The following is a 27,607-nucleotide window of genomic DNA, read 5'->3' on the forward strand; positions in this document are numbered from 1 at the left end:
ATAATTCTATAGTCTGATTTTTACTCTAATATTGGCTTATGGAGGAGGCTCCTTTTTTCTTTTATATTATCCTTGAAATGCAAAATTTCCAAAAACCGCAAACATTATAAATATTTTCTATGAAATCATTGGTTGGATTTAGAGGCTGAAAGTTACCAGTTACACAAAAATATCATTACAAACTTAAATACCAGATTTTAAACTTTAGCTACAGCTTGAATCCTATTTTGATGGCTGAAAGTGAACACTACAGCCCGTAGTTCCAGCATTATTCGCTCTAGTATCCTTTTGAAAACTCGCTATGGTAGTTTATGTCTATGGTAAACTATTATGGTGAACTATCATTGGAAAAATCCCAAACCTTATAAATATTTACTATGTAACCACTGGTTGGATTCAGTGACTGAAAGTTACCAGTTACATAATAAGACCATTACAAACTTGAGTTCACAGCTTGAATCCTATTTTGATGGCTGAAAACACTACAGCCGGTGAAATTCCAAGATTATTCGCTCACTGTTTGCAGTTTATTACTAGCTGATCTGCCAGACACCTCTTCATTCAGGATGTGCCGGTTCATCCTTTGTTATTGAGTGGGCCCGCGCACAAAATAACCTTTCAGTCGTTGCCATATTGTTCAAGCCTCGCGGTTGTTGGATTTGGTGAAAGTTCTATTGGTCCAACAGGAGTGAGGGGTGATGCATTTATTGAAAAGTCACAGATTAATGCTTGAAGTGTGAAGTGAGACAGAAAGAATTAAATATTGCCACGAGGTAAGAGAGTAGGTTTGGGAGAGGAATAAGGAGGCACATGGTTACCATATTTTCTCTCCCTATCATTTTGATGATGTACTTATTGTATGCATCAATAAAGAATAAAGGTTAGTTGGTGAGGGTCGAGGGATGAAAATTAAGTATAGGTAGGAGAGAGGATTGAGGAAACTACAGTTCAGGACTTTAGGTAGAAGAGAAGATGGATCCGACGCCAAGAGAGGATCGAATATTGTCTGTGGAAGCAGCTCACTCAACCACACTCTCTCACTTATCACTCTTACTTTCTCTCTCTTGAGTTTGCATTTCCGCTCGACCCTCACCCTCCCACCACTAACCGAACATATGAATGCAGCAGTTATTCGCTGTTTTGCCTAGAACTTTCGGGCGTACTGTTCAGCCGGCTTATTTCCCCCTATCATTGCCAAATTCTCCTGACTTTCGGGACTGTAGTCCGTTTTTTGTTGTAATTTCAGATGCGGCATGAACTTTTGATGTTACCCCCCCCCCACTCATCTACCACCGATCTCACTCAATACAACCACGAGCTAACCAACCAACGAAAACTGCTCCGCATTTGAATAATTGGAGCTTAATTATAGGTCGACAGTTAAGTTTATTAAACCAGACTTTTCGGACAAAGCATGCCATCAAGGGCACTATTATCGAAAATATCGCGTTCGCTTTTTACAACAGCTGAAATTAAACAGCGTATCGACAAGCGTTGCGTGACGAAGTGCACATCTCGACCACTTCAAATTGAGAGCTTCCTCATTTTTATTTATTGAAAAATTCACCAATTCGGCTGCATCTATGACAGCTTGTGATCGATACTGTCGGTCATTGCTACAAAGTAGACTAAACAATCGACTTCGTTTCTCGTCCGTAATGAACTCTCAATAAGCAATATTTTATTCATTTATTTTATTTATTTTCAGAAGAGTACCACGAGCTTACGCCCAAAACGGTTCCAATTCTAATCTATACAACTGTCCAAATGTAGCTTGGTTATCAACATTTTTCAATTACACACTTCATTTCACAATTCAAAACACACAAAAATCATTTTTAAATTATTGTAATGGAATCAAATCTAATTAAAAATAACTTCCTCTCAGCCGTCAACAAGTTTATAATTTTCCCTCAAAAACCAAATCTATCAAACTATCAAAACTGAAATTTATTTGTATGAGAACTGATATTTTGTGTTTATTCCATCATTCAATGAATATTTTTAAGATGAAATGAAGAGCAAAGTGAAAATTCGAAGTTCGAGCACACAGTTCCAACTCTCAGAAGTCAATAAAAAAAATTGATGTACAGTTGTAGTAAGTGATAAGTTAGCAAATCTTCTATGAGTGTTCAAAAGAGAGATAAACAATCCCGGATAATAATATTAATTTCTAGTATTGAATCATCAATACTTTAATAAACCAATCCTGGATAATGATATTAATTTTTAGTATTGAATCATCTACCTTTAATTCCACCAGACTATAGACTTCCAAATTGTAAGTACATCTACGGTCGGCTAGGTAAACTTTCCAACAACTTACCTGTAAACAAAAGAGTGCAAAGCATGAGATATGGCTTTCAAAATTTATAACATGAATACAGTAATTAAGTCGTAAACAAGTTTTCCATTCATGAAAGAATCAGTAAAAGATGTAGTAAAGGGTAAATAGTAGTAGTAAGTACAAAGTAGTATGGACAGTCAACAAATAATTCCTATTTGTCATAAGGAGAAATTTCATTTCTTGAAATAATCTTGTAGCTTGAAGGGAATTTTCAATCAATATAAAATTCCATTGCTCACTCTCATCAGATAACTGTCATTTACTATGTGCAAGAAATAAGCAATTCGTATTATTTTTTTTCAATGAAATCAAAGTATTCAAATTTTATAACTTTCAAGCTCATTTGAGTGATGTAGTGTCATCCAGGAGTGTGGGAAGATGTTGATATCAGTTTCATTATTGAAATCAATGAGTTGGAATAATTTCATGGGAAGTTACGGTACAATGGGTTGAAATTATTTTATGGGAAACTCAGGACCACGATAGAATGGCTGAGTGATGTGATCTATTATTGATAAAATTAAAAGAGCCCACCAATCACATTGGATAGACTCACATTTGAATTATGGAATAGGCAGAAAGCCTCCACAGTTGAATATTTTGACGTGAATGTTGTGACAAACAATATTAATAACAATGTGAAATTATTTAGTAAATGCCTGAGAGCAGGAAATTAAGCTCATGCCTAGCATACAGTATCAACTGATAATTCAGAGATAATACAGCCAGAGTGGTCTCATAACTATTTTGCATTTCTTGAATAATTCAGAGAGCTGTCCGCAGTCCGCATCAAGAAAGCATAATTCAAAATTACAGCATTTACGATCAAGCGAACAATTTAAATTCAGTTTCAACCACACATCTAATGGATGGTTGACTGATAATACGCAGCCTACGATTGATTATAATCCAGTCAATAAATTTTAAAACGTTTAAAGCGCTTATTAAAAATTCAGAATGATAATTATGTCTGTAGTCGAGTTTTTAAGCTAAATTTTAAAACCAAAGTCCTAGGAAACATAGAAGATTAACATAGTTTTCCAAGCGATCTCATTATTCTGTATGATTATACTACGAATGAAACTTGTTTGCAAGATTCCCACTATCATACAACTAAGCTCAAATTAATTACATCCATTTTGGAAAAACCTAATCAAGATTCACAGTTCTACTACAACATTGACAATCATAATAATTTATGTACAGTATTACGAATGACAATATATATTTTATTCATTTATTTATTTATTTATACGTGGATACAATAACAAATCATATAAATATGATTGGGAAGGAACTACAGGCTTGGCCCAAAACTATTCCATTCCCAAATTTTGATTACATTGTCCAAAAAATAGGTTATGTTTGTTCTGTAAGAAGTTCAAGGTCAACTTTCGTCCAAAAATAAATATGAGATGCAAATTTTGCTCATTTCCTCATTATCATAAATTTATTTCATATCATCGCATTATAATTATCTTCATATTATTACACTTTTATTATCAGAGCAAGAAGAGCCAATTTGTCAATCATTCAACATTCCAATGAAAGTAATAATGTATAATCTGGAATGATTACTATGAAACAACTAAATCGGGATTAACTTCTACAACATAAGTAATATAGCGCGATGTAAGTAATATATTAATAATAAGTAATAATCCAAGTAATATAGGACGATGAAAAACTTACAAGTACTGCCACCTTATTCCAACAGCTATTCGACTACTATTCTATTATATTCAGAACAAAGATAATTGATAATTTAACTGAATGCTAAACTATACCAACTCAGAGAAAGTATCAACATAGATTCCTAGTAGTTTCTCTACTTTTGAGATATGAATCTGCTTTATTCTATGTTTGTATAAATTTCAATAGAATTTATTATCCACTTAATTTATTGTTAATGATAAGATTATGATGACTACCACAAATGATGTTTCTCCATGAGATTAGAGATGATAACTTGATCATCGAAAATAAAGTTTTTCAAAAAATAATTTGTTAAATTATTGACAATCTATGCTTGATTAACCTATGTATCTTATTTTATTGTGAATGATATTGATTATGATGAATGAACGCCAAAGCTATGAATAAGTTCAATTTTAAGATTAGTTTGATATTTATTTATCGTAGATAATTATAATATAATATAACTGATATAAGAGATTATAATATGAGAGAATAGATTATAAGATTATAATGGGAACATGATACATAAGATTAGTTTACGAGAGATGAAACTTGATCACCGAAACTCGAGTTTCTCAAAATAACAATTGTTATTTTGATTGAATATCAATCAAAGTTTAATTCAGAAGAATTAAATTTGAGTACAGTACTAAAAAGAGTATTAATGCAACTGGACTCTCAGACTCACAAAGAAATGCAATAAACAATAATTAGAAAAACGAATGCATGCAATTTTCCGATTCTTTATGATATGAGAGATGATTGATACTCCAGTTTCTCAATATACCATTTGTTCCATTAATTGACAATCTATTTTTCATTAGTCATAGAATACTGGAGTTCTAAAAAGGATATTATTGCACTTGACCCTCCAGTTGCACAAAGAAATGCAATAATCAATTATAAAATGCCATGCCATTTCCTGTGAAGTGGCAACAACCATTTGAGGGTAGATCGATAGAGCTCCGTGCCGACAGTATTTAGTCAGATACGTGTTGCTTTGCCTTTGTTGTGTGCTGTGTACTGCAATTGCACTTATCACAGTCATTCAATCAATTGGACTAGTCGTTGCAGTTGACCCCGACACCCCACTACCTTCTAATTCAAGTGCAAACAGAATTATTTGAATAATGTTACCCGGAAAGTGAGAATTTATGGGAAAGAAGGGGGAGGGGGAGCGCATTTATTATACGCCATTCGTTGCTGGCAGGTGGCGAATGGGTGGAAAAAGAGAGCGAGATAGAATGTGAGAGAGGAGTAAGGTACCCGGCACTGCCTTCTGTATGGCGTGTTAGCCGGCCATTAATGGACGCAGCTGGCAGCGCATATAGTATGTATTACATTATTTCGGGAGAGAAAAAAAATAGATTGCGATTAGGCCGTGACAAGAAATGTTTCCGTCATTCTATCAATGGATTCAGTAAACAGTGGCCATGAATAAACTACAAGAAAACATCTACAATTGATGCCTCCGCCAAAGAAGGGTGATTTGGAAATAGAAGGAAACACATTTAGAAACAAATGGCTATTTCGTGATGAAAAGTCAGTGATCAAGCTTGATAATGAACATCCTTTACTGTTTTCATAACACAGGTGAATGATATCTTGAGTGTTCCGCTATCAATTATGCCCTCAATCAAGAAAATGAAATAGACAGCTTTTCTACAGCAAATGATGACTAAATTTCTGTGTTCAAGGGCAAGAAATGAGATCATGATACCTAATAAGTAGGCCTAATGCCAGGTTAAGCGTGTACAATATCAAGAACAAGAAAGTCAAAGAAAGGAAAAAAGTAGTTGCCATAAAGAATCATAATCACTGTTGCCAGAACCACAGTATTGAAATAGATTTATGATACTCTAGATTTATAGCTTGATCATTTGAATATTGGAGGTGCCACACTAAAATAACCCACCATACTACATAGGAGCAACCGCAGAGCAGCTATAAAAATGGGAGCTAAGCTTGATTTTTTAATGATTTTCAAAAGAGTCAGACACGAGATTAGCTGCATCAACGAACACATATCAATTTTTCAGTTGTTAAACTGATGAAAAATGAACAAGGTAGAGCAATACTCACGGGAATTGAATTTGAGAAGTTTATTCTATTGTTCAATAATTAAAAAGCGTACAAATTTAAAGCAAAAATGCTACAACCGAATTTTTCTTCCTCACGGTTTTACCTTTACTGCTACATATTAGAGGTGGCAGTGCATGAATAATGCAACTACAGTGCATAGTCGGTCAAGAGGGAGGGAAAAGTACTGAAAAGCTATGGTACTTAGGTATCAGCAGAGAGAAGTATTTAAGTGAGCAAAATTCACCGAATTGACTCGTTAATGAATTTAGTAGTGAGACCATAGAGAAAACAAAATACTGAATCTCTATTCTATGGCAATGATTGAATTTCTCGACCTCATGTGATAAAACAATCTTAAATTTGACTAGGCTACCTCAAACTTTCATTGATTTAATATTTATCTGAAATAGGGTAAAAATTTGAATTCATGCAACAAAATTTCATTTTCTAATAACCTCACATATACGATTAACCTGTCATATATGATTCAAAGTGCTTGCTGAACATTTCTCTCGTATAGAATATCCATTAAATTTATTATTCAATTTCCTGTCAATATCAAACAACTTCATTTCAATCTTCGATATTGTACACTATTTTGAGCATTAGGTGCTCTATTAGTATGGAACTCACTTCGACATTTCGACATAGATACTACTGTACCAATTATTAATAATCGGTTCTAACTAATAAGAAAAAAGTATTATCAAGATTTTCAATTTTCACTTTTTTCTTTAAAATGCATTGATTGATTACGGTATTCTATTCTTCATACTTTATAAAAATTTGAAAACACATCTAGAATATGTTGAGGATACAGTCAATATATGATTCAATCAAATAGCTCCCTAATTCCTACATTACTGACATCATTCTATAAAGGAGATGTGAAAATATTAATCAATTAATTGCCAGCTAGTTAGCGAGACCGGCAATAAGCTGTGAGAGAGATATGAAACTGCATAATATTATTCACTGAACTATTCATTAAGCAACGTTAAATTGAAACCGAGCAGAGTAAACCAGGTGCAATGCATTGACGACGAGATGCCTCTCCAAGTAATCATCACTATAAACTTTCACACGCGCAGGGCCAACAGCGCCGGTTTAATATTCATTCGAAGTTAATTTCTGACGACGACCGACCGATCCACACACTCATCTAGTGTGATCCACACACTCATCTAGTGTGATCCACACACTCATCTAGTGTGATCCACACACTCATCTAGTTTGCCACATTCACGTAATCTCATTGCCAAGTTTACTACTACGTTCTTTGATCCGACATCCGAAACACTAGATGATCCGACATACTTGATGATCTGACATCCGACACACTTGATGCAAGCCTCACGAGAAGCATCATGCATCTGCATATTGCATCAGAAACTGATGCACTCTAGCTTAAACAAACACAGACAACGTTGAGAGGGGTTTAAAGAGGTCTGAGAGCTTGAAAGAAATACAGTATTTTGAAGGTCTGAGATCATGATAGATGATAGAGGATTTTCATATTTAATCCAGTTGAGGCTAATGGATTAATAGTGCTGGCAACATCGATTTTTCTCTAAAATTATTTTTTTTATTTTATATTCAAATTAATTTTATCGTAAAGGAAATAATAAATATACACAAATTTAAAATATAGAAGGATACTATTATTATTATTCTTTATTGATTCATACAATAAGTACATCATCAAAATGATAGGGAGAGAAAAAAATAAGGTAACGTTGTGCTATTGCTCTCCCAAATTTAGATAAGGTTACACATAGTCCGAAATAGGTTAAGTCTTGTAGTTGTTCACTTCACAAAACATTTTCAGTCCTCAATTATTTTCACATGAATTTACAAATTTAGATGCTTCAAAAACAAAAATTGAAGAAATGTTTCATATCATCACTAACATAGAAAATATTCTTATATTAAAGAAATAATTTTGCAGGACCAAAAACAAACTTAATATTTCAATATATATATATATATATATTATAAAATAAATAAAGTGTATCAGCAGAGATTAAATATTACTTTTACTCAAATATTACAGACTTATTTCAATATTCAGATAATTATATATAACAGAGATTAAAAGTATTCTTATGTCTATGGTACCTATTAGTCACTCGACTACGGCACTCTACAGATAAGAGCATAATTATTATCAGGGAATACAAAAGCAGAGTTTTCCCGTTGGAAGTTTTCTGCTTGAAGCAATACCTGCAAATGCAGGCAGATAATGAGCTTCAAAATCAATTACCGGTGGATAGAAACCCGCCGAAATGAACAATATGATAGAATACAGTGAATATGTTTTCATTTCTTTATTGATACTTTATAACAAATGACAATGTAGCCAGGTCTTGCAAGATTATTAATTTCCCTATCTTATTACTGATAAGATAGATAGTAGATCTATTGTAATGAACTAATGAATTATATTATTGGAAACATCACATTTATGAGCATTCTGGAAGGAGAGGCAATCAACAGATATCAATTCACATTTTTCAAATTTTTATGGTCCATAAAAGTTCAACAGAATAGCGAAGAATGTATTGGCCACACGTTAAATAGGGTCCTACGTCCTGTGCGTGATGAAAACTGCCGGCATAGGCCTACACATCACGTGATCCATAAAGCCTCAGCTAAAATAATATTTATAAGAAGCTGACTCATTTCAAAGTTGCACTCAACCTATCCCCCCCCACTCACCAGCAAACCTTCCACCATTCGACGATTATCCAAGTGCCACAACTTTGTGTGGGTTTTATCATTATTAACTGCACGATAAGATAATCTACCAGTAATTTATGGATATAGTTCAGAATATTAATACATGAGTATATGTTATAGCCGGTCATTTCACTAAAATTCACTTATTGCAACTTTGAAAATAGTGTAAAGATCATTCTGCAATTGGGGTGCAAGTCACCAATTTAATGAACTCAGTAAATCTGAATCAACAGAATCAACGAGAAGCAATAATTGCATTGGACATTTACGGTTTTGTGATTTATGAGAAATATAGAGAATTTAACATGACTGTGTAGGAATGGTTTCATTATTATGTTCTAATCTTCTACCTTTATTGGAACGTCCCAAGAGCAAAGACTTTTATTATGAAGACACAAAGTTCAACACGATATCCTACGAAGATATGATCCTGTGACTCTTTTATCAGTAATGAATAATTTAGTTGGCATGTGGAAAATGCCGAACACAAGCAGAAGATAGGAATATTATAGATATCCAATTGAAATGAATGAACCTATTTTAGTTTGGAACTAAACCCTCAACCCTTCATGCCCAATCACCCGATTATTTTTAATTATAAGTAGATAAATTATCATTTTATTAATAACTATTAATTATAATTATTGATAATAATTATTAATTATTATTATTTTTAATTATAAGTGGATATTATGTTTCATAAAAGTGGATTTTCAATTTTTTATTATGTATAGTTTTAAGTATAGTTTTCATTATGTATTCATAACAGTGGAAAGTAATTTTGTCCAGCTCTGTTCTCAGTAGTGAATTTAGTAATCACTTCCCAGTGGTTCGGAGACCACCTGAAGCTGAGGTTCTCTATCTCTATCATCATTTTGCCATTATTAACCAATAGGCCTAGCGCTTATTTGGTCAACGTTTGGCCCTCATTTTTTTTCAACTATAATTCAAATGACAACGTAGTAGAATTAAGTGGAGTATCTCACATTGGATAATAAATTTGAGCAAGAGATTTACAGTTGGAATTCTCATACTTTTCAAGTAAATGGTTTTCACTTGTATAATGTCTCTTAGGTGCTTTCGTAGATCTACAATGTACTTGCAATGATTAGCAAATAAAGAACGGCAGCAATAACATTCCTAGTAATATTAATATTACAATATTTTTTTATCAATTATGGATAATACCCGTCATGCAGAGCGAAATGCGCCTCCAGTGCTCGTTATCAATACAATTTCCATTGCTATCTAGATTCTAGTAAATTAAAATGACATGTACTATCATTGCACTGTTGACTGCTTATGGATGGATGTGTACTAACGTAGTACACCATATAGTAAATTAGTATACTACATAGTAATGTGGAGAGCAATCGTAGTACACCAACACAATCTTCATCAAAACAAACAAACCCTGGTTTTCGACAACTCAATGCTCAAATAATCGATTTTTTTATTAGAAGCTGAGTAATCAACTACTGAGAAAACCTCGAAGGCAAGAACAAAAATTGATAGTATTAAAACAACAACCCTTTCAGTACGTTTGTTTGATCAACAAAGTTTTTAAAAAGAAAACTGAAAATCTCAAATCACGAACATCCAATTTGAAATACTAGAGCTCGAAAATCCCCCATCCATTTGGCGCTTGGCAAGCAGAAATGTGTGCTAGCTGAACGAATGGTGAGTTTATTTTCAATTATAAAATGTGTTTGTACAGTGCTAACAATATGCATCAGAATGTTCATTCTGTATCATAACATCACTGGCACCATCATTTTTATCAAAATTGTTTCTAGAGAAGTTTCAAGTAGTTTAATTGGAGTAGTTCAGAAGGAGCTATGAAATTCAAGATGAATACACAACTTGAAACATGAATTCACTTTTCACTTATTCAATTACCGCAGCTAAGTGAATGTAAATAATGAAACTTGGGAAGATCAGAATTAGATATTTTCCATAACTAGTTACATTTGCAGGTTCAAGGTAAATTATATTATTGATGTTGCTTTCCATGACGAAACACTATATATATTAACTTTGTTGTAGTTCAGACACTACTACTAAATATTTGAAAAAAAAAACACTTACTTTTCTTGGAGTATTGAGGAATGCACTCTTCAGGAGTGAAATGCATTCCTCAATACTCCAAGAAAAGTGTATTTTCAAACACAGTGTCTGAACCACAACAAAGTTAAATTATATTATTAAAAACAGACATGGAAATAGCTGATTTGCTGAGGATTCATTGATATTGGATAGAAATGTTATCCTTACATTGCAATTAATTTCGAAATTTATCAAAATTCTAATACCTTCACCTAAATCCTTCAACTGAGAAAATGTAGATTGCTTTCCCTTGGAATTTCTTATGAAATATTTAGAAAATTACACTAGAACTAAGTTAAATAACTCATGTATTACACATTACCATCGAAGGTAATAGGAATTCAAAATTATTCACAGTCTCACTATGTTTAGATTAAGTTTTTTCCGGCACATTGAATTGAGAGTAAAGCTGCGTTTACACCAAAGTCATTAACAAAATGTTATTAACTTAATCCTTATAGATTCTATTAGATTAAACATAACTTATCATGCACATGATGAACATATGTGTTTGTCAAGCTCCGTTCATTCTAATAGAATCTATAAGGATTGAGTTATTAACATGTTGTTAATAACTTTGGAGTAAACGCAGCTTAACTCATCTTAAAATACGGTGTTTATACACCCTCAAGAAATCTTTAAATATTTTGAGCCTCTTTCAAAGTCACCTCTGATAAAATTTCCGTTCAACGAAGACTTTCAACTAATGGGAAGAGTTTCACCAATAAAAGCCACAGTGGAATTAGAGAGAAACAAACACAATAACAATTTAAAAGGGAGAGGCAGCTGTTTTCACGATCTTCCGAATGCAAGACAAAGTCACCTCATAAAATTTCTGTTCAGCGAAGACTTTTCACTAAACGAATGAGTTTAAAAAATAAAAGCCACAGTGGAATTCGAGATGAATAAGAAAAATAACAATTTAAAAGGGAGAGGCAGCTGTTTTCACGATCTTGTGAATGCAAGAATATGGAGAAGGTGATGTGGTGTCATATGGGAACACATATTTTACGAAGTAAACTTCGAAGATTACATACTTCTTCTCTTAAGCACATCATGGAAACAACCGGAAGAGATCGTAGAAGATCAAGAGCAGAGTTTCGCGAATTAAAAATGCAAATAAAAAGGAGTGGAAATCTTGGACGGCTGTCTGCGATATGACGTGCATACAGCGAGAGTGTGATGAGGATGGGGCGGAGGATGAGTGATGGGAGGAAGGGAGCAAGAGAGCAAGAGAATTCCAGTTTGCACCGTCCCAGCGCGAAATCAATTAAGATACAAACTTCATCGTAGAGGAACATAGCGAGACAACTTCATAGAACTTGAGCTATATACCGGGAATATATAGAGGTAAGGGTTGAGCAGCAGTGTCTGGTGTCTGGTGTGTACGTGTTGTTCGTGCTGTTCTTCACTTTTAATAATAAATTACCGTTCTGCATCCTGAAAGTATAACAAGTTGGTTGTAAATCGCTGGTGGTAAATTTATCGCAGCCCATTCAATATGCAAGGGGTCACAGTCACAGTCCCAGACGGATTCTGCTGCAGCAATTCCCAGTTACATTATACCATCGCCATCTGCCATTAACGTTTTATTGCGATGCAAAATTCAACAGCAATACGAAAAGTTTACTATTGTCAATACTATCCTACAAAAGATATCGAGTCGAAGGTTTCAAGTTTTAAAAGTGAAAAACTGAATCGATTTGTGAGCGGATTCGAATAGTTCGGGTGGTAATTTTCTTTTTTCTAGACAGAGTGAAAAATTGTCCATTACGGCCTGGTCACACAGAGATCGAATCAGAATTCATTAGAAGAAAAATGGAATAAACATTTTCCAGTACCCTTTTTAAATTTTATTAATGCATATCATGGTTCAGACTCATCAATGCATATCATGGTTCAGACTCATCAATGCATTTATCATGGTTCAAACTCATTAGTGCAATTTTCAAAATTGGAGCCTATGCAGAAAAGTAAGAATAAATTCATTAGAAGGATATACAAAACCTGCTCTGATCACACTCTTTGTGGCCAAGTCCTTAAAAAACGTTGATTGAAACATTTGAAAGTACAGTACTGATAAAGTTAACCACAATAAACTTATTAAAATGTACTAAATAGTGAAAAATCTCATTAAAATATCACCAGCACAAGTATAGAAGGATATAGAAAGAATTATTCCTAATTGATTTATGATAGTAGAGAGAAAATCATAGGCAGCTCAGCAGATAACTTCACAGAATAGTAAGCATCAATTCATCGGATCATAGATTTCAGACTCAACAGGACGGAATATCATAACTTTGTAATAATGTGAAGTGGAACTTTGAAAGCATTGCTCTGATTACATCACGTTCATAAAGTTTTTTCAACTGAAAGGAAACTACTGTATGATCAACATCAATGACAGTTGAACGTACAGTAGAAATTATCTAGAAGAATAAAGTGGTTGATTGGACTGGATAAGTCAATTCCATTCATATTAATTCTGCAAGGAAAGTTGATGAAAGCAGATTTCTAAAAGCGACTGTCTGGGGAGGAGGTCCAGACCAGACAGGACAAGACCAGTGTTTACTAGGCCTAGCAGACGCACAATTACTGATGACGCGTCTAAGATTTATAAAAAATACAAATAAAAACGAAGCAAACTGGGCTAATAGTAGCCGTCGGCTCGACCAATCTCTGTTATCTACACGCAGTTGTGTTAGTGTGGGCAGTGGCCATTTGAAAATGAAAAATAGCCATCTCTATCTTCTGCTACTACGTAAAACGCTGCCAATTCCAAGACAGCAGTAATTATACGACCCACAATACTCGCTGTTAATTTATTTATTCGATCTATTTGAAACCAGACAGCAGACCGAAAATTGCCATTACTAGCACCTGCAAAATTGTCGTCTATCGTGTCTCCCAGCACATTTTCTCGGAAAAGACCCGGATACACTTTCAGCCATAATTCTAGCCGACAAGAAAAGTCTCAATTATTCAATGGCTCACTTTCTCCGTTACATTCGTGGAAAACATTGGAGCGATCGACTTTTCAAAAATTAATGTGCAGAGGCAGACTGTCTGCGCCAAAGGTGAACTCAAGTGACCTTGTAGGTCGGTTTACAGCTAATATCCAACAAAGGGTGTCGATTATCAGCAATTTTATATTTGAAATAGCGTAATAAAGAGTTAGTATTACGGGTATTTCAATAATAATATTCAAATTATCTCACAAAAATGGTATACATTCTCTATTGGGCACTCTTTATATTACTTATTTCACTAACTTATTTCTCTTACATTACTTATTTCTCGAAGGCAATGTGACAGTAGTGTCCTGAGGCTTATCAACTTCAGTCTAAAAGCTAGTAGATGGAAATGGCTGAAATCAAAAGAAAAGGGAACTCAACGCTGTGGAACTGGTTAAAAAGTAAAATACTGTATGTATCTTCAAGCCAACTATACTTTTTTAACAAAATCTCCAAGACCAAAATGTGAATTATTGAAGTCCGGACAAAGATGCTTACTCTTAGTAGGGCTTTATTGTATTATAGTTAAGCTAAGTTATATTATTTTAGAATAAGCAGGTAGATATTTTGATTTTAGACGCTAATAGTACCTATTTGATTCAAAATTTACCGTTTATCTGAATATTGAAGAGCGTAAATTGTATTTTGAAAAGTGTAAGTGACATAACCAACATGTTGATATGGACAGTATAGTATAAATTGGAAATGGGACAGTTTTGGGCATGATCCTGTTCTGCCTTTCTTCATGTTAAGTATTTGTACACAATGTGATAGATAAATAAATAAATATATACACTGGTATGATGAATAGGAATCTTGTCGAGGGGGCTGGATTAATCGAAATAAATGGCAGATGGAATGCGAGAAACGGCTAGAGCTGTAGGATGAACTCCTTCATAATATAATAATATAAATTTTCCTAGCAAATCAAGGATTCGGCCAATCAAAGCTGTGTAAAACAATAATGATTGCAATTGAAACAAAATTTGTCAAAGCAGAATAAAAATATGAGAATGAGCAATAAAAGGTTTTTTCAAAATGATAAAAGATTTTCCTAATATTCTTGAGTGGTCTCACAAGCAGATGGAATGCGAGCAATGTCATAGAGACATCTATTTTAGAGGTTTTCACCCTAATAGACATCAATATTGACGTGCAAGACTATGCTTCAACTGCCATTGCATTTGGAAAGCATGTATCATCAGTCGAGGTTGGTTAAGTTGAGCTGTTTCAAGTGCACACATGCAACAAAGCGCGAAGGATTGAGCACAAGTGGACTTATGTCACAAAGACGAAGATGGAGCGAGAGACGCACTCAGCCGTGAGCTTCAGGTTGAAATGTATAGAGAGAGACATTGAAAGGTTGAGACATTGAAACGTATAGTACTGATCTATCAGTTTCACTTCTATCAGAGCAGAAAATCAGCATAGAGCTCTGGTCGTATTGCCAAAGCAATGCGCTATTACAGCGAGTTCAATATCGAATAGCATTCACTTATCTCAGATAAGGTAATATGGCATGCATTTAACGTCATTATCTATCAGAACGCGTGCTTATCAGTGAGAGAGAGTCATCGAGTAAATGATCTGCTATCAAATATTACCGATTCAGAATACATTTTGCATTCCAGTATAATATGCTAGGTTTGCTATTCATAGTTGTATATTTACCATTGTTAGATTAGATGTTATGCATATTCGAGGACATTCGACTAGACATGTGCTGTTTTAAAAATTTCTCAGATATGGATCTCTCAGATAATCAGCAGCTACTTTTTCTCATTCATGGAATTCTTCTATTTCAATAAACTTTATTGGAATTGAAACCATTCTAGTAGTACTGTTAAAAATGTAAAATGTACAATGAAATGTTGAAATTTTAAATTAGGAGCCTCTTCACTGGAGATTCCTGTCAGCCCACTAAAAATCTTCATCATAAATATACAATATTTGGAGTAGGAGAGTAAACAGTTATTTTGTGTCTCTGAGTAGACGTTGAAAGCAGAGTACTGCTTTGAATATTTCTTTTGAGAGGTGTCAAGTTTCTAGGAGTGATAGAGGTCTCACGTCAGTGTTAATGTACATTGCACACATGAACATGGTACAGCATGAATTTCATGGACTTCAAAAACCATGGAAGGAGCACGGCAATACAAATACTTCCAAGCTGAAGAGTTTTTGGTGGATTTTAAAATGATACGCCATATGAATGTTGGGTTATCTTGAAAACAGAACTCAGACTGAATTCAGATTCATCCATGTAAGTTTAAGAAAAATGAAGATCAGATGAGAGTGAGAATGGGTGATAGTCTGATTCTCTAATTACATAAACATTAGAAGGCTACAATAATATTATTGATTGTATTTATACAATATGTTACTTTGATACTCAATAGGTTACATGCTCCTAAATAACTTGAATGGGAGTGCATCTATGAAAAACACTTCTTCAGAGTAATAATACTAGTCAACAAACAAATACACGATACATAGTTCAGTGCTGCGGTAGTAGTATTTCGAGATTAAAAACAAGAGTGATAAATTTACCAATATTTATACTACAAAGGAGTTTGTATATCATTACAGTCAAGTGAATTTGTTTCGACTGTGATTCAAAGACAAAAATTTATTGGCAAGAAAATTTATTCAACAAGAAAAATTTAGGAAATAACAAAGGAAGTGGAACATTTTCGAGCTATACCGTCATATGAGCGTTTGGAATGCGTCCAGTTTTGACTAAGAAATACGACATATAAACAAAGATTGAGACAATTTCACATTTAATAACTTGGGAATCAAGACAAATCTTCTTCGTTTGATGCTAGCTCTTAGAAAGTACAATAGAGCGGTCGTAGTACTGTACGGCACATCCTTCATATAATGAACAATATTAAGCGCGTTTATTTCAATACGCGGGCATGCAAAGTCCAAGACCGTGATAAATCTTGGACGACAGTAATAACCAACCGCATAACTGCCGCGTAGTCTTTGTTTCAAAGTACTGTAATTCCTACTCATTACTTGCTCAAGAGAAGGGCCAAAATTTAGTTGGCAAGGCAGGGCACAGACTGCGCCACTGCATGGTACCCTCCCCCCTTACAAAACCCCCACCCATCCCATAACAACCTTAAACCTTTTCCAGATGCAGCACAAATGCGTCATCTTAATAACTAGCATCATCGGAGAAAATACTTTTTACAGAATAGGGAGCGAAAATACTTGAGGGATTCCAGTGTGACAACAGCCAAGTCTGAACAAAAAGATAGAAATTAATGTGCATTAGTGTACATAGTACTACATAATATTATTTCCTTGGCATACAGATTCAATACATTCATTTTGTATTGAATTGGCATTCATTTTTTACTTTCCTTGCCCTATTACCATAGTAAGGAAAGTATTGCTTTCCGAAAAAAATTAAGGTACGCCAATTTGTAAATTTCTATACGTTTCGAGGTCCCCTGAGTCCATAAAACGATTTTGTGTGTGTGTGTGTGTGTGTGTGTGTGTGTGTGTGTGTGTGTGTGTGTGTGTGTGTATGAGTGATGTGCGTCTGTGTACACGATATCTCATCTCCAAATAAACGGAATGACATGAAATTTGGAACGTATGGTCCCTTATACTATAAGGATCCGACACGAACTATTTCGATCGAATGCAATTCAAGATGGCGGCTAAAATGGCAAAAATGTTGTCAAAAACAGGGTTTTTCGCGATTTTCTCGAAAACGGCTCCAACGATTTTGATCAAATTCATACCTAGAAATTGATAAGCTCAATCAACTGCCACGAGTCCCATATCTGTAAAAATTTCAGGAGCTCTGCCCCATCTATGCAAAGTTTGATTTTAGATTCCCAATTATCAGGCCTCAGATACAATTTAAATAAAAAATTTCATGTGGAAAATATTGAGCATGAAAATCTCTACAATTAATGTTCAGTAACATTTTCACCTAAAATTGAAAATAAGCTCGAAATTCGAGAAAATGTGATTATCCAATCGCAAACTGTTGGAAACATTTGATTCTATCGAACCACTATTAAAAGATAGCACACCTCGTGCATCTCCAGCGTGTCCTGTCACCAGCTGGCTGTGATCTGTGAATAGTAGACGTGAGATGCGCGTGAACACTAGCGTCAGGTGATCAATTTTCATAACGGCAAGGAAAGTTGTGTGAGTGCGCCACACAAGATTTTTGTATTTAATTTGTGTATTGTTAAATGTGAATAAATAAATACTGTAAATTATACTTTTGCCATAATATTCAAGATTTATTACAAGGCCTCTTTTATACATTGTGATTCTGAAACTAATTCTATCAATACTAGTTTCATGTTGCATTCCAGAGAGTAACAATTTCAGACTGCTGACTGCTGCAATGGCTATGGGATTTGATTCCCTATCTGTCTGGCATTTAATTGTTTAATCCCTTTCGTATCTATTCATTTTTAACAACAAGTGACATTAGGCTACTCATATGCAAGCTCTTTCGAGCATGACCGCATATGGAGTATATATGGGAGGAGTACCGAATACACAGCATATATGGGATACTGAATTACACATGATCTTATCAGTTAGCACGCAAAAGTCATAGGTTTATGTGGGCATCGTCAGCAGGAAAAACTAATGCGAGGTACACACCAGTAAGTCAAGCAAGACAAGACATGATCAGACACAATACTTCACATAGTTGCTTATGAGACAATACACACTGATTAGTCATTGCAATTAGACATGTCTTCATAAGCAACTATGTGAAGTATTGTGACTGAACGAGTCTGATCATGGCTTGTCTTGACTAACTGGTGTGTGCCTACCCTAAGAACTATCCCTTTCAAATTAATCTATTTTCCAATATTTTTTTGTAGGGATGTTGTACTTTGTATTATTTATGGGAATGTTCATTTGTTATAGATTTTCCCAGAGAGCTTCCTATTTCACGAATAATACCGTGTAAACTTATTTCTAGATTGACTTAAATCGATTTATTTGTTTCATAGTTGATATTAATACTGTTAATATGGTCAGAATTATAAACTTGATCATTCCTGATAAGTAAATAGACTATATGATTATAACTCAATAAGGTTCAAGTGAAGATTGGATTGTTATTGGAGTTCAAAATAATATTGAATTTTTCTATTCGGGTTATTATTTTTGGTTACCAGATGTAAGGCAGTAGAATATTTTTTTGTTTCTATAGTGTGATTCATGTTATAAAGTCCGCGGAAATGATAGGATTCATTGTTGCCACTTTTCCGCTCCCACCGCCTTCTGTGGTTCAAACTTCTATTGATTCAACTTATGCCGGAAAATCAGATCCAATAATTATTATCGATTCTTGCCAATAATGATCAACTCTATCTCAAATATATTTTATTCGGCAACAAGATATATTTTTTCATGACTTTCTAATGAAGTTTCTTAATTTTGAGATATCATACAGTATTTTGTTTGTTAATTATAATTTCTTCATAACATAAAAACAATTTGGCAACGGTGCAGGGATAGAATATAATTGAGTTATCTGCTTTGTCTCATGACAGACAAGGACAAGAAACCAAAATGTAGATCAAGTGCTGAATTTATAATATTTATCTCAATATAGTAATTTTACCTTTCTAAAATTCATAACTAATGATTGATTGATTTTTATAAAAATCAAGTATATACACAATTCTATTCACCATAAATCTCACTAGAAAATGGTTTAGGTTCACTAGACAGAATAATTTGATGCAAAAACTTTCAATTATAAATTACACAGTGATTTCCAAGTAAATTTCTCTACAACCCCTCATTTCTATTTTGAAGATGGATTTCAGCCAAATAATGATCACACAAGATGCATTACTCCAAACCTATGCATGGTGCAGTCTATTACAATATTATGAATGACAATTTCACTCCTGCATTACAAGGGGGATGAATGCCAAGTAAAAGAGAATGAGAAATGAAACACAATCTTTAAAGGTTTTTTAAGAAATAATCTGAGTTCTTAGTTGACAGTAATAATAACCTAACTAGAGCAGATGTGTTCCAAATGTTGAGTAGTGCTGAATTTATAGTTTTTCAAAGTTTGACACTGTCATTAAAAAAATCATTCTCGATTTTAGAATGGAATCCTTGAACCCTCAAGTAATTGAAAAGTATTACAAAAGTTCAAGTTCCATTCTAGTCTAGTATAGAATTCTAGACTCTAGAATGAAATCTTAGAATTAAGGTATGTAACTTACTAGATTAAAAACATTACTACAAAAGTTCTAGTTACATTCTAGTATAGTAGGCTACCATAGAATTTTTCTGCGTATAAGCCTATAAATTAAGATGATAAATTAATTAATAATTTAGATGAATATCCTAGTTGAAAGGATAATTATCTATATTGAGCAGGAAAGTTGCAAAAATGCCGGGTCATTGAAATGTTGGACCAAGATTTATGAATTATTATTTGTAGACTATATTTTTTCTCCTTAGGAGATATATTTTTTAGTGGGTAGCTTAGCCTATATTTTTATCTGAAATTCTGAAGCAATCTTTTTTAATGAAAGATAACAGAAAGTAATGTTTTTTAGTAAATGGTGAAACAATTACTGTACTATATGTACTATATGTACTATATGTACTGTTATTGTACAGACCATAATAAAAATGTCAAATATTGGGCCATCAAGTTTTTGCAACTTGATCAAGTCGATTGTGTATCATCAATAACCCATTACACTAAGAATAAGATTATAGATCTATTTTTGAATATAACAGCAGGAGCGAGATTCAAATTCATTCAAGCTACGTTTAATGAAATCAAAGCTGGATATCAAAGTTAATGAAAAATAAGAAATGAATATGGAAATTAGTGAAGAATTGGAAAGTCGCACATAACCTTTATTCGGACAATTTATTTTATGAAATTGGGATGAAAAGAAGTTTTGGACTGTAGTTTGTTTCTTTGTCCTTAAGTTGATTGTAAATGATAAATAAATATTAAATATTAACAATAGCTATTATGCCCGGTTGCACAAAAGCCGGTTAGATTTTAACCGCGATTAATTTCACGAGAACCAATCAGAGAAGGCCGTTTTGATAAGACCTCTGATTGGTTCTCGTAGAATTAATCACGATTAAAATTTAACCGGCGTGTTTGTACAACCGGTACTCAGTCTACAATATACAATATTAGACCTACATTGATGATTAACAATACTCAAGTCGACCTCAAACACCTCACAAAATAATTTAATTTATTTATTCCACCATGAACAATGATTATCCTACTCAAGGAAAGGATGAACAAGCTCATGCTAAAAACTGTTCCTCTCCAAATTAGTATGACTTCAAATTCAAACCCAAATGTAAGTTGTGTAAGGCTAGATCACCTATTAGTTTGAATTTTGAATCAAAAGAAAAACCCAACCTAACAACGAATGAAAGCTACATGCAGGCTAGTTTGGGTTTTTATCAATAGAAAAATTACATGGTACAGTAGGCCTATTAACTAGGAAATGCAGACTATGAAACTGTTGTATTGATTATAAAGGAGACCCGAAATTTATTTCTTAACCTATATACAGTTTGAATTCGGATAGTTGATAATCAATGATAATAAAGTAAAATTTTCCAATTAGAGTGAAGTTATAGTAGGTACGGTACCTATAACTCAGTTCTATTGCTATTGTAACATAGATAAAACAAAATTTCATAATCAACTATAAATAGCAGAACCAACACTTGACTCTTGTCATTCTACACATAGTGAACTGATAATTCAGTAGCCTACTCACTGATTTGATAATATGCAAGGAACAAACAAGAATAATTTGTCTATTTGTCAAACAAAAATATTGACTCCATTCATTCATGAATGTAGGGCGATTCGACTGTTACAAATTCTATAATCAATACCGTAGTGATAGTGCAAGTGAAGTTGTCAGAAGCCGGTTTAAGAGAATTTCAGGGGTTTCTCACAAAGGAAATGTAGTCAATTAGGTGATAAGAGGCTGTGCCAATAATTGTTTCAATAAATATTGCAAGACAGCTGATACAATGGAGCATAATGGAAATAAGGTGTCATTATCAGACAAGTAATCACTGTACTCACTGGTTTCAGGATCGTCAATGTCGGCGTGCTCGTCGTCTGATTCAGTTCCTGAATCGTGATCGTCTTCTTCAACCTAAAAATGATAGGAATTTATCAGAAATACCAAAGAATTTAGTAGTCAGCCATTTTTGACCCAGGTCAAACGGTGTACACATCGCCACAAAAAATCAATTCATAATCCAAGAAAAGTTCACATAGCTACAAAACTGCGATAGCTAATAAAAGAGTATGATGTGAGTGACATTTCTAGTTGGATACAAGTTGAGATAAATGAGTAGTTTGGACGTAAACGGCTGCCAAATACGACATTCCTTTGTTCTACTTTCTACCGTCAGCCATCTTGCCTGTGTGTAGCTGCTAGCGTAGGTCCCTGGTTATGACCTTCAAGGAAGGTGAATTTACACAAATTTCATTAACGATTCAACGCACATCTAGACGACTTACCTTTTGATGCGGATGTTCTTCATTCAGAGAATGTGTTTTGAGTTTGTGTGTGAGAAACTTGAGCATATTTCCGAGCTCCGGGACAACGAACTGAACCCTTCCTCTCGAATTGAGAATTATTGGGATTCAGACACAAAACGCGTTACAAATTTGATGATTCGCGTGAAATAATCTACACGAAATGCACGTAACCTGGCAGGCACACAGTTGATTTATTTCACAGTTTCATTGTCTACCGTTCCGAGGCACTGCGTAGCGTACATGATGTCCGCTCCCTATGCCGGTCGCCAGCGAACTGTTTACCCCCATCCGTTGAGCTGGCCTTACTACGCGAGAGTACGACAGTCAGCTGAACTAGAGTGGATTGGGCGAGTCTATGTCGGGCTCAAAACAGGGGAGTCCGTAGCAGGTCGCGCAAGCTTCACTCACAATGAAATCGATTCGAAACTGCACAATATTCGCCTACTTGTACCTACCGTTAGCTAGATTACTCATTTACAACTCCACTTGAACAAAAATTACCCCACAAAACATATTTGTAATGCAGAAATCAGTGAAATGCACAAGCGTCTTAATGCTGTGTATAGTGGCGTACACCCCTACGACCCATTCATAATCTTGGACCGGGCACATTGCAGGAGTAAAAGGCTTGACGCTATCCTATTGGCTATTGACAAAGCCTGGCTGTTGGTGGTGGGGAGCCTGTGCCTGGGCCTTCACCGACTCCTTGTGAATGAAATGAATGATTCTTCCGAGTAAACGTTTGCTTTTCAATTTTATGACCTCCAAGATATGCTGAATAGCCGGCAGACTACACGTTCAGGCTCTATATTCTACTATACGTACTCTACTGTTCGCCTGGCCCGCTTGACCGACTAGGAATTTCAGCTATGAAATAATATTGCCTTCAATTAACCATCCATATCCATTATTATTCTATGGTCTACGCATTTATTCAAGCATGCAACATCAACTTTCCACTGCTTTTCCTGGGAACCGATTATTCATTGAATGTTTATTGTTATCATCAGAATAAATTTGTTGAATGATTAGTTTTTAAAAATGGAAGAATAATAATTCGGTATCATTGAGACTTCAAGATTCAAATTAAAACTACAACACTACGAACAGTAACTATTCATTATAAATTAATTAATATACCAATATTATTAATTATCTATCCTTCTATGTAATTTTATTACAATCACGAATGAAACAGTATCTGACTTATTTACTTATTAATTATGTTCATTCGAGCACATACGTGTACATTATGAATAATAAACAATAATTATTGAATTAATTAATTACTTACAAACAATTACAATTTTTCACATAATAAAAATTGACAATCAATCACAAATATTATAAAAATTACCTCACATGTTGTTCGATTTGAAAATTTTAAAAATTAACTCATCATCATTATGCAATATCTTGTTACATTATCCCAAAACTGAATCTTAACTAATTATGGCAACGAATATTTTAAACATGAAATTTGAAAGTAATACATTCAAAGAAAAATAAAAATATCAAGCTAGCTACTTCAGATAAAAATTATATCAACAAGCTACATACTGGACGAGTAGACCAACTTAATTATAGATATACCTAACATGACTAACGAGTAAGACCTATGGTACTAACAAAAATAAAATTAATGAGCAATATACTAACAAAATGTCACCAGTACATTCATTTTCAACCATAAACAATATGCCTGAAATGAGTGCAAGAATATATAGAAATTATATTCATACCTTGATCATAATAATTTGAAACTTGCTATTCATAGATCTTAATGTGCCTTCCATATACTCAACAAATTTATGTCAATAAAATAATGCAGAGAGAAATATTGATAAAGTAGGTATTAATTTCAAATTGTAAAGTTACGTTTATAACAAAGTTATTAACAAAATGTTTATTTTTCCGTCTTTATAGATTCTATTAGATTGAACATAACTTATCATACACATGATGTGCAAGTTTAATGACATGATGACAAGTAAACATTTTGAGTGTGCCATGATATTTATGTAGTTTATTGCAATGTTTGACTATAATGAATGTCCATTTCTTGAAAATAAGCGTTTTTAAAACCTTATTCAAGTTGAAAAAGTTATTAAAATTCCTTTATGAACTATAGCTTTCTGAAACAACTATGTAAATTGTGTATGCTACATTTATAGTAGTCAGTATGTATTCAGTTACAGACACATTAAGCTGGGTTTACACCAAAGTTATTAACAAAATATTAATAACTTAATCCTTATAGATTATATAAGATTGAACGGAACTTGAGTGTATGATAAGATGTGTTCAATCTAATAGAATCTATAAGGATTAAGCTAATAACATTTTGTTATTAACTTTGGTGTAAACGCAGCTTAAACTTTTCAAATAAATTACCTATTTATAAGCACTAAAATACCAAGTTTACATATTAAAATTATATTTAACACAAGATTTCAATAAAAAAAGGTATGGTACGGCACCATTTAATCTATTTGATTAAAAGAAATATTTATATTCTTGTAATATAATTACTGTAAAATAAAAAAATGTGATCTAATGAGATCTTCCTCCAATTTGTAACTCAATGTTATCTCATTGTAATCTCACTATTATTTTCTAGCCAACATTTTCTATCTGACTTTTGGTCCTGGAGGTTTTTTTAATAAATTCTTAATCTTTCCCTGCCCACCTAAATAAATTGGAAAGGGATAAAACGTTTATATATATATATATATATATATATATATATATATATATATATAAGCGTGTTTATTTTACAGTTCCAGCCGTTTCTCGCATCCCATCTCCCATTTATTGCAATTATTCCAGTCTCCCTGGACCAGATTTCTATTCCTCATACAAGTATACACCTGTTTGTTCCACAGTTCGGGCGGTCTATCTCTCCTTCTTTTTCCAAGAATTGTACAGCATGGATTTGTACAATCAAAAAATGAATACAAAATTATAATGACGGACAAAATTCATACCATACTGTTATTATTTAACAAAAAATCAATAATAGAACCCAACTAGTTCCAAAAATAAACATTAAAAATGAGTGTAAATCAGCATTTTTCAATACGATTTTGATAGAATAATGAGGAAATAGAAGTGACTATTTTTAGAGTTTTAACCTAAACCATTTATTATTCCAGGCAATGAATGAATGGGGTGTAGATGGAAAACGTTATACATTAATTATATCAATTAATTATACATCGAATTAAAGAAAATTTTATGCTTAATTTTACATTGATAATTAACAATGGATATGGTTCAAAAGATAAAAAAATAGGAAGGAAACAGGCTTTTTTTAAATGTCACATCTTCAGGCTCGGATATCTCGAAAACTATGAGAGATTGGAAAAATTTGTGAGATGAATTTGTAGGAGATCTTTCATGTTTTTATTTTGCACGGAATAGTTATGTCCGTAAGACGCATAGTTTCCGAGATATACGTGAAAAACCAAAAAATGGTACCTTTGAACCATTCCCACTCTCTTAGCACAGGGGTAGGGGTGGGAACTTTCCATAATATGTTAACCTCTCTACTATCTTAAATAGAACTGGGGGGGTCAAAAATTTCCTCTCAAACTTTTCCCTCAATAACCCTTCATTGACTGGAATATATTTTGTATTTTTGTTACATTTTTATAAATTGTAACTGCTAGTGTAACGTGTAAGATTGGATTTTTAACTGGAATTGTATTTTATACATAGATTTTCATCAGCATCAACATGAACCTCACATCACATCTTTTTATTCTTCTATTATTTGTAGAAATTACACTAATTATGAATAACATTGGAAGAGGCAGTCTTATTGCTATTATTTTCCCCCGAATCAATATGGTTGACAGAGAAACAACAGACTAAATCTGGAAAAAGCATTGAACTATTTCCTTATCCTCTCTGGAAACGTGGTACGAAATAAGGTTGTCTTCACTTTTCACTATTAAACACATGAATTTCCAGCTCAATATTATCGTATCATCACTATTATACACACAGGACCACTATGTATGAGAGAGGAATGAAGAGTGCTGGGATTCGACTGTACAATAAATTACCAGCTACCATAAAAGAACATACAGGACGTAAATTTAGGGTATTGATGAATGAGCAGCTCTGCAGCATTTGTGCATACTCAATTTATGAATTTAAAACACATTACGAGATGAGTTAGGTTGCTCAGTATTATGATGTATATATTTTTCCCTACAGATACCTTGAAAAGTGACCATTTCTGCACTGATTGCAGGTCGCAAAGAATCACTTTTCCGCTCTAGTGCGCAAAGTATTACTTTGCGTACTCCAGATTTGCAGCATGACAACGCAAAATAGTTAGTAGGTTATATGGAGCACCAGTGCAGGAAAATCAAAATTAAGTTGGTAACACTCACTGTGGTATAGTGAGGTCCACGTTATAATGGCAGTGGAGAACGGCGTTGCCTATTTATTATGTGCCTTGATTATAGTCATTTCAATGCTTACATAAGGTAAACCCCCTTCAAGCTGTCAGATAAATTTTCAATTGAATTACTAATCATTATAATTCAATTATTATTATTCAATTTTAAATAAATTATGGTTTTTATTAATAATAAAATTACACAGAAAAACATTAGATGGATTTCAGGGAATTTTACCCATAATTACCCACTTTTCATATTCAATGGTAACTGTAGGAAAAATTTAATGTTAAATACGTGCGCAAAGTTCGTTTGCTGCACTCAAGAAACCATTATTCCGCACTCGCCTATGGCTCGTGCGTAAACGTTTCTTTCGGTGCAGCAAACTGTCACTTTGCACACTAGTTGCACAAATAACTATTTTATGGTAGCTAGAGAAGAAAACCCAGTTTCACACGAATAAGTTGTCGCAAATGAAGTCAATATCTTCTAGATATTGATATTTTAAACAGCTGCTAGATAGTGGGAGTGATTAGTGGAGGATAGAACATCGGACCTCTCCGTCTTCGAGAAAGAGCCGTGTTAAAAGTAATTTATCTCGCACTTTAGTTGCACAAATAACTATTTTTGTATTTATCAA

At 33.6% G+C, this 27,607-nt stretch overlaps 1 protein-coding gene across 1 annotated transcript in view; it reads right to left on the reverse strand.

Moving 5' to 3' along the window:
• LOC111045307 overlaps positions 1 to 23,031 on the reverse strand; it is an 89,721-nt gene extending 66,690 nt beyond the window's left edge. The window contains exons 1-2 of the mRNA XM_022330683.2: positions 22,535 to 23,031; positions 22,091 to 22,163 (exon numbers count right to left, since the gene is read on the reverse strand). Of these exons, the coding sequence (XP_022186375.1) occupies positions 22,091 to 22,163; positions 22,535 to 22,600 (139 nt within the window). The 5' untranslated portion in view covers positions 22,601 to 23,031. The remainder of the gene's footprint in view (positions 1 to 22,090; positions 22,164 to 22,534) is intronic.
• Between the last annotated feature and the right edge of the window lie 4,576 nt (positions 23,032 to 27,607).

The sequence above is a fragment of the Nilaparvata lugens genome, chromosome 5, assembly GCF_014356525.2.
Source record: "Nilaparvata lugens isolate BPH chromosome 5, ASM1435652v1, whole genome shotgun sequence".
NCBI lineage: Eukaryota > Metazoa > Arthropoda > Insecta > Hemiptera > Delphacidae > Nilaparvata > Nilaparvata lugens.